General features: G+C 36.7%; 2 protein-coding genes across 3 annotated transcripts; one reads left to right on the plus strand and one right to left on the minus strand.

Moving 5' to 3' along the window:
• The first annotated feature begins 1,381 nt into the window (after positions 1-1,381).
• Positions 1,382-3,246, plus strand: LOC133729003 (beta-amyrin 28-monooxygenase-like). The gene is made up of 3 exons (XM_062156475.1): positions 1,382-2,402; positions 2,500-2,687; positions 2,788-3,246. The coding sequence occupies exons 1-3, from the start codon at positions 1,460-1,462 to the stop codon at positions 3,082-3,084; spliced, it is 1,428 nt and encodes a 475-aa protein (XP_062012459.1). The 5' UTR covers positions 1,382-1,459; the 3' UTR covers positions 3,085-3,246.
• A 1,665-nt stretch (positions 3,247-4,911) lies between these two features.
• On the minus strand, positions 4,912-8,948 carry LOC133732685 (probable ribose-5-phosphate isomerase 4, chloroplastic). 2 transcript variants are annotated; one of them, XM_062160266.1, is made up of 9 exons: positions 8,717-8,948; positions 8,079-8,206; positions 7,793-7,862; positions 7,336-7,440; positions 7,071-7,166; positions 6,925-6,981; positions 6,161-6,278; positions 6,007-6,073; positions 4,912-5,383 (listed from the first exon to the last, which is right to left on the minus strand). In XM_062160266.1, exons 1-9 carry the CDS (start codon positions 8,909-8,911, stop codon positions 5,305-5,307), a joined length of 915 nt encoding a protein of 304 aa, XP_062016250.1. In that variant the 5' UTR covers positions 8,912-8,948; the 3' UTR covers positions 4,912-5,304. The 2 variants fall into 2 exon arrangements, with proteins under 2 accessions (XP_062016250.1, XP_062016249.1); XM_062160265.1 differs by having other exon boundaries at positions 7,793-7,865.

Raw genomic sequence — 8,948 nt, forward strand, 5'->3', positions numbered from 1 at the left:
CCGGGAAAACAAATCGATGCCGTACTATTTGGTTCTTGCCACTAAGAGAGAAATTGATCCAGTTTAAAATTTTAAACTGACTAAGTCATAGAATATGACGAAGGAGTGTGTGGAGGTCAATCACAAAATGAACAAAAGTTAAATAATTGAACGACCACCCTAATTGACCAAGACCAACAACAACTCCCATGAGTTCTATATCATGAACTGAGCTTTAAGTTGAGTTGATGACTTTTGACCTTGGCCTAATTAGAGGCTTTAGTGATGACCATATTACGCATACCTGCTGGTAATTAAAAACATGCCTTGGTGCTTTCTTCAGGCCATTTTCGCCTTTCGGACATGAAAATAACTGCATGCATGGATTAATAGGAACCTGAATCAAGAATCCAGTAATCGAAATGAGCTAGGAAGAAACAATTTAACAGTATTACGTGATAAAATGAGTAAGAAAATCTTGCAGTATGCAGTTTCGTCCTTCTCATTTCATCCCGCAGTGGCGTCGAGTTTTGTGATCGGAATTCTTCATTTAACGAGCACAGAAAAAGCTAGTAAGTTTGGCACCAAATATTACAAACTTTTGGAGGACTAGTCCACGTACAGATCATTTCAATGTATTGGATGACCAGTAACTTATTGCAATTGGTTGGTGAGGACCGTGAGGAGAATCAATAAGATGAAGAGATTGAGGCCGACCCTTGGCATCTAATCATCTATACACTGCCGGAGCAAGGCATCATTTGTCAGCAAAAGTTAAACAACTCTCGATCTTAAAAATTGCAAAAGTTTATTTAAAAGTTAAAACCATTGATAATTTCAGAAATATGTCGCAGTATTTACAGCGGGAATCTACAAGATTGCAACTACAAGCCAAGCCTTGGTATCTCTATGTACTCACGGAGCTAGAGTAATCTTGTGCTTGTAAACATCGATACTGTTTCTCGAATATATGTATTGTAGAGGTTGACAAATTTTTGTGTGTCTATTGTTTTTTTTATAAGAAAAGACAACAATAACAAAGTAATACATATAATCTCTTATAAGACATCTCGTGTTAAACAAGTCAAAGTTAAAAGCTGATAGAGCAGATAGTTAGAAGAAACGTCTCTATTGTTCTCTTACTGTATAAAAAATGAACAATTTTAATAACCTGACTAATTTGAAATACTGACTACTGAACATAATTAAAGATGTAACCTGTAAACTGGGTATCAAGTTTATGTAACGCCATGATGTTTGATTAGTTTGCAGGAAAATAATAACAAGTTCGTGACGTCCATTTTATGAACATTCAACATGGAAGAATGGAGACCCAAATAAATTAAGTAGGCAGAAGAATATTCAACATTGACGACTTTTGGCCTTTATAAACCTCTTACTTCCCAAGCTCCATAAACATCACTGCTTCCCAACTTCATTCAGTCTCAGCAAACCATTAACTGAGATCTGAGCTCCAGCCATGGAGACCCTTTACCTTGTTCTCTCTTTGGGTGCTGCTCTTTTCGCCTTTGCCCTCTTCGCATTCAAATCTGAAGATGGCAAGAACCTCCCACCAGGCAGCATGGGGTGGCCTATTGTGGGAGAAACTCTCGAGTTTCTTTTTGGCAAGCCGGAAAACTTTGTGTTCAAGAGGATGAAGAGGTACTCCCCTGACATCTTCAAGACCAAGATTCTTGGGGAGAAAACCGCTGTCATTTGTGGACCTAATGGACACAAATTTCTCTTCACCAATGAGCAAAAATACTTCACTGCATTTCGACCACACTCCATGCAGAAGATGTTCAGGTCATACAAGGCTGCTGCAGCTGCTGCTCCTGCTCCGAAACAGCCTGCTCGCGACGAAGAGGCGAAAGTACTAAGGTCACCGGGGTTCCTTAAGCCAGAAGCATTGATGAGGTACTTGGGGAAAATGGACTCAATCACCCAAGAACAGATGAAGGTCTACTGGGAAGGCAAGAATCAGGTCTTGGCCTACCCTTTGGCCAAGACTTTGACTCTTGGTCTTGCCTGCAGATTCTTCTTGGGGATTGATGAGCCGGAGAGGATTGCTAGGCTTGTGGAGAACTTTGATGATGTGACTGTAGGGATGCACTCACTTATTGTGAACTTCCCGGGAACCATTTTCTACAGAGCAACAAAAGCAGCTGATGCAATCAGAAAGGAGTTAAAGACTGTGATCCAGGAGAAGAAGGCTGCAATGGCATCAGGAGCACCCATGATGGATATTCTGACACATATGATTGTGGCCAGTGACCCATCTGGGCAACACATGCCTGAGGCTGAGATTGCAGATAAGATGATGGGTTTGTTGACTGCTGGGTATAGTACTGTGGCTACTGCTATGACTTTCTTCATGAAGTATGTGGGAGAAAGGCCTGACATCTATGCCAAGGTCCTAGCAGGTAATTCACTTCACAACTTAATAACCCAATTCATCAAATTGATTTGTTTTTTTAATGATATGCTAATTGAGGTTTTGTGTTGTGATTATGAAAACAGAACAAATGGAGGTTGCAGAGTCAAAAAAGCCTGGACAACTTTTGGAATGGGATGACTTGAACAAGATGAAGTACTCATGGAATGTCATCAATGAGGTTATGAGATTCACTCCACCACTTCAGGGAACATTCAGAGAGGCCTTGACCGATTTCGAGTATGCCGGTTACACCATTCCCAAGGGCTGGAAGGTATAAACCTTGTTCATCATCATCTTTATTTGCGACTTAAAATGAGCATCTCTGATAAAAACTAAGTAGCTAACTGACTTTTTTTTTTTTTTGGTATCAGGTATATTGGACTGTCAGCACAACAAACATGAACCCAGAATACTTCCCCAACCCAGAAAAGTTTGACCCCTCAAGATACGATAACATAAGCGCATTCCCACCATTCACATTTGTTCCATTTGGAGGAGGACCAAGAATGTGCCCTGGAAAAGAGTATGCTAGGCTTGCAATACTGACTTTTGTTCACAATGTGGTCAAGAGGTTCAAGTGGGAAGTGGTGTTTCCCAAGGAAAAGATCACAGGTGATATGATGCCTACCCCAGAAAAAGGACTTCCAATTCGCCTTACTTGTCACTAGGCATGATCAGGGACTTTTGTGAAGTTTTCTGGATGGTGAAACTGCAGTATCATAACCAAATTAGATAGCCCTTTTTCAATTTGTAACCTTTTTTTTTTTTTTTTTTGCTTCTGTGAAATTACAAGAGAAAATAAATATTTATTTCAGACACGTTTTCTGGTATATCTGTTGTGCTTAGGCATCAGTCACTTTGTGCAGAATTAGAATAAGTAAAACATGAAAAATGTGCTGTTATAACGTGGAAAGTTAGGGGTGAAAAAGCTCCTTCTACATTTCTCCATGTTCTGCTACAATTGCAAAAGCTACTTTCTCAACTTGTGGGAACAAAGAAAAATTATTTCTTTTATCCTCAATTGATTAATATAGATCTACAGAACATCATTAGCTATTAAACTAAAACTCCTGAATCTACATCTCATGTACTAAAATACGAGTCCCACATAAATCACCTGATTGCTGACTGTAGCAGCTGCCATTCTTGGCCTGCTAAAGTTGACTTCCCACTTTGATGTTGACCAACTAATTTCTTGTCCAAGTTGGTGGTAAGAAAATAGAAACAGAACGATTAGTGATGCTAGAGCAGCTAGACTAATGCAAAGAGTTACAGAAGCTGCTATTACAAAAGGGCATCAAAATTCAAACTTTCACAAGTATTTGAGGGATTACTTTATAAGAGATGCATGTATTAGACCGCTGTCGAGAGGTTCTCGATTCAGATCTCTATTATCTCAAAGGAGGAAATATATGCACCTAAAAAGATTAAATATAATTATGAAAATTAGACTTCTAACTTTAGTAGTTAATAGCATTTATCCTAAACATAAACCATAACTCTAATATAAAACTAAGATGTATAGAGGATATTTAGTATAATAATAATGACAAGATCAGTTCTAATATTCTTTAACATTTTTACATGTCTGTATCATTCACTGAATGGCCGTAATCTCTAAAAAAAAAAAAAAAAAAAATCTAATAGCCTAAACCACGACTAGTCATGTCCTGGATATTTATTATTAAAACCTGATGATAGATCTTGATCAAATGTGACTTCATACCCACTAACAATCGATTTATATATAATCCCTGGATCATAATTATGTGATCCACGCAATAAATATAGAACACCTATCTTTCTGTAGTACCTGTTAGGCAGAATATTAGTTGAGAAGTTAACCTAAACAGTAAATACCTGTATGCTCATTCATCAACCAAATGACCAAAGTAAATGCAACTACAACGAGACCAGACTTAACCCAGCCAATTTAGTCGGACTTTTCAAAGTAGGTCATATCATACACTAGATAGTAGACACACCAGACCAGACTTAACCCAGCAATTTAGTCGTACTTTGGCGCAGGAGTAGGAAGACTAGGCAACAGTCAACCTTGGCGTGCTCTTTGCACATGTGCCTTGTATATTTTAGTCTGCAACTGATGTGAATATTACGGCTATTTAAGAAATAGTCTTATCAAATAGAAAAGACTAATAATTTAGAGTTGTATTGAATGCTCAAGATTTAAGAACTGATGTCTAACTTAACTGTGATCTTCCTTGAAACATCTCGCCTACATCTATGACTCTTTAACATTTTGGCTTCACCTGTTTTAGTCCAACTGTCTAAGCAAACATACCTTGACCCTATCAATCAGTATCACTGGTTTTTAATGTGTATACACGCCAAATAGTCATATACAGGTCCCCCTGCCCCAATAAAAACAGGACATACGAAAATGACAAACCTAAAAGAAAGCATCACGTTTCCATTGCGCCTGAAAAAGCTCAAACACAAACAAGAATTCATAATTGTCCAAACAAAAAAGAAAAGAAAGAAAAACAAGAATTCATAACGTTAACTCTTTTACTCAAACAGAACAAGTTTTGCATAATAAAATAAACATATTATATACTTGATTTTGTCAGACTGAAGATTCCTCTATTTGTATATGCTCAGCTGAATCACATATTATTGACCCAGTTTCTCAAAATGCTGGTTGGTAGGTTCATCTAACACAAGTTCCATACCTATCACCAAACAAACGTGTACTATATACATAGAATGGGTACGATTTTATATGTACTAAAGCCATATGAGAAAGGCACATAATAAAAATGGGAGTTGTCGATAACAGTAAAATCTCTACAGAGGCTTATGTGTGTAGAAAGGGAAAAAAAAAAAAACCGAAGAGCCACGTAAGTATGTGATGCAGGCTCTTGCTATTAAGGTTCCTTTACTGAATTCTTTGGCACATTATCAACAACAGACGGCCCACTTTCCGAAGCAATTACTGCAGTGCATCTGTAATTCAACGCGAGACCAAGAATTAGTTGTTATAGCAATACCTAATTGACATTCCAAGATATCAACATGATACTTATGTAAAATAATACTTTTTTTAAACAAGTATAGGATCTCTGATTGTGAACACAAGAATTTGAGATGTCTATATGGACTCACTAATCACAAGGTGCAACTCAGTAAGTATCAGTTTTTTTTCCCCCCATTTGTTGCAGTTGAATGCACTTCTGGAAACTAAAATATGCTCTATGACTTAAAAATCCCAATAAGATCGACTTATGAAATGTCATTTCATTCTTGTAATTGTTATTGTTACCTTTTCTTGTCCAATAATAATGATATATCATGTTGATCATAATTAGACATTACGTTCTATCCAAAAATTTCATTTATGATCAACATGATATATCATTATTATTGGACAAGAAAAGGTTACAATAACAATTACAAGAATGATAAACTCTTAAACCAATGCGATATTTTACTAAATTGATTAATAGACTACTTAAGCAACATAGTTTAGACTTTAGACCATGCACAAGGATGAAAACATCTCTTAATTGTCACAATTCAAAAGTTTTAAATTCTGAAAAGCAAAAGTGATAGGGATCAAAATACTTAACGGGAACTTGGAAATGATTCCATGCTCTATGACTCCGTCAATATTATCAAGGCTCATTGATACTTCAGCTACAATTCAGAAAGAGACATGCAAACTTGTCATCAACTGCAGAAGCATATAGTAAAACAAGAAAAGACCATGATTGAAAGACCTACCAAGGCTTAGAATTGGAGATGTAAATATGACATCAATAACGTTATGGCCTTCTCTGGTGACTAGAGGGAACGGACCACCATGAGGCCCTGCCAGCCCAACTGAGGGTCTCCTCCATACCTTCAAAAGGATTCAAAGGAGATACCATTAGAAAAGATGAGAGCGGTTCTGCAACATCAATTTATATTGCTAACTCCTTTGTCTCATGAACAATTTCCAATTCTGAAATTGTATTTGCTTCTTAAATGAAACACTGAAAACTAGCAATACTAACAATCTGATAGTGTCTATTCTATCAGTGACCAAGACTTATATTCCAAAAGTATCTCTACAACTTCTTGAACATAATCAGAGAACTTTTGTGGAGACTACCATAATCCACACGATGTTGCAAGTTGCTTCTTCTTTTATGATGCTTCAAAGGTTCATAAGACTAGATCTGTTGAATAAGAGCTTAGTAAAAGAGAAAGCTGGGTTGTGAAGGGTAACACTCTATTTAGAAGAGTAGAGCTACATCTTGTTACTCACAACTATATTCATCTTTAAACTTTTTTCTTTTCTTTCGGTTTGTAAGTATCGCGCACTTCACTTCTTATTCACTATTTATACCTCCTAGGAAACCATACAAAATTCTTATAAAAAGAGATAAGATTTGAGAAATAATCACCCGTTTACTGAGAAAAACAAGTGGCAAGTGCTTTGTTTCTTATGATAAAATGCAAGGAAAATTGATAATTGATATTGACTTCATAGTATAGAAGCAGACCTCTGCATCACCTAAAAACAGGTCATCAATCTCTTCAGCAGTTTCCATCCAGTTGAGCTGAAATTACTTTAACTGTTCAGAAAATCATTCTCTTATTCTGGTACTTGAAATCTTAAGTAAAACAGATGGTGAGCATAGCCGCTTACAGGATTCACCAAAACTGGAATAGAACCATCCATACCACATTTATACTGGTTTTCTCTGACTATGAAGACAACTTTATTGGCTGCGTTTAATATAGTCTGCAAGCAAAAAGACAAAAAATTGCAGGCTTCATCTTAAGAAGCATAACTTTGATATATCAATTCTTGCAAGTTGAATAAATGTGAAAAATATAATAATATTACACAAAAATTTACATGGCTAGAGAAATTTGCTATGCTAGGGACAGACAATATTATCTTAACTCACCTTCTCTTGGATGATTGACTCCTCACCCTGAGATCTTGTTCTCCCAATGACAGCAATAAGTGTCCTTTCTTCTATAATATCAGCATCATCAAATGCAAAATCAATCTACAAAGGAGCAAGTTAAAAATGATATCCTACTGAGGATCATTCTAGGGGGTATCTTATATTGATCACACTGAATGGGGTACATAGCACATTGGGTCAAGAAAATGTCTAATAATATCTGTACAACCTAGCTAGCATATCATTTTCAGTTCTCATGTCGTGACAAATTCAGAGTTGTTCGATACAGGTGTAACTTTTTCTTTTGTGGAATCAAAAAGGGAATGCATAGACATGGCAATTACTGGTGTGTTTTCTGGACTTAGAGACAAGGATAACCCTCTAAAGCATATAAAATATAAAATAAAAACTCAATGAAAAAGGAAACTTTCAGATGTTTAGAATATGTACACACTTGAGAACTATCCTCATAGTGACCCAATGGAATTCCTGCCTTTGCTGCCTCACTTGCAGATGCTACAGACCTGCTTAAGAGAAAAGCAATACTCCTTTTCCTCAACTTGTCTCAGTTCCACCAGTTAAGATATACCAAGTTCAATAAATATTAGGAATCCAGGACATCACTGGCTTGCATAGTCACTTAGAGGGATTTTGGAGCCCAAGAATTATAGGCATAACAAAAGAAAGAAAAAAATGACTGTAAATTCCTAATCAGACAAGATGAAAGAATGCATACTTACGTCGGTATCCCCACTATATCCTTTAAAGCACCTGCTCCAAGTTGCAGACCTATATACTGCATGGCCATACCAGAAGCTATACCAGACCCCAACCCAATCACCATACCACTTTTAATGTAGGTATCCACCTAGAAAGTCAAATATGAATCTTCCTTCGATTAGTTCCTACATATACAAAGCATCCAGATATCACTAGAGCAATACACAAGTAGATAGACATAACTATTGTCAGCTTTTCATAATTTCGATATTCAAGTTTCTTCCTTGCTAAACTAGTGAGCTACAGTTCAACTACTTCAGCCAAAATGACAAGACATACCTCCAATTTCCACTAGGAAGCTATATATACTGTGATCCCATATGAGAAATGTCCTAATTATGTCATATATGTTATATTCCACAACCAAATAGCATAAACCTTCACCATTTTAACATAAAAATCACAAAGTTTCCTGCTTTCTGTTTCTCCATATACTAATTGCAAGCAAATTTGTAAACTTCATTCACAAATCACAATAAAGATCACTCCTTTAACTCTTTTAAGAGTGCTACACATCCCTAAAAATTATTCATAATATTTAAGCTCAAAGATTGATTGAACCAAAATGATAACAAAGCAGAAGTAATGAAACCCATACAGTGTAATGGGCTGCTTGAAAAAGAGCAGAGCCATCAGCAAGACTGGACCCAGTAATCTTCATCAGAGAATGGGTTCTTCTTCTTCTTCTTGGTCTTGTGCAGAAGGCTCTTCTGCCTCTGGCATTTGATAAAGTTAGAGATGAATGCAGGGGATTTGGTGAAGCTATTGCTATGGCTGCCATTGCCAGTGCCATCCTCACTGTCTCAAATACTGGATAACTGATCTCTCAA

This window comes from Rosa rugosa, chromosome 2 (assembly GCF_958449725.1).
Source record: "Rosa rugosa chromosome 2, drRosRugo1.1, whole genome shotgun sequence".
Classification (NCBI taxonomy): domain Eukaryota; kingdom Viridiplantae; phylum Streptophyta; class Magnoliopsida; order Rosales; family Rosaceae; genus Rosa; species Rosa rugosa.

Coding starts and splice junctions, on each gene's coding strand:
- LOC133729003 (XM_062156475.1), top strand. CDS start 1,460: ATGGAGACCCTTTACCTTGTTCTCTCTTTGGGTGCTGCTCTTTTCGCC. Junction 2,403..2,499: donor CTATGCCAAGGTCCTAGCAG/GTAATTCACTTC, acceptor TTATGAAAACAG/AACAAATGGAGGTTGCAGAG. Junction 2,688..2,787: donor CCATTCCCAAGGGCTGGAAG/GTATAAACCTTG, acceptor TTTTGGTATCAG/GTATATTGGACTGTCAGCAC.
- LOC133732685 (XM_062160265.1), bottom strand. CDS start 8,911: ATGGCACTGGCAATGGCAGCCATAGCAATAGCTTCACCAAATCCCCTG. Junction 8,207..8,716: donor TTCAAGCAGCCCATTACACT/GTATGGGTTTCA, acceptor TTGACTTTCTAG/GTGGATACCTACATTAAAAG. Junction 7,866..8,078: donor GATATAGTGGGGATACCGAC/GTAAGTATGCAT, acceptor TTTTCTCTTAAG/CAGGTCTGTAGCATCTGCAA.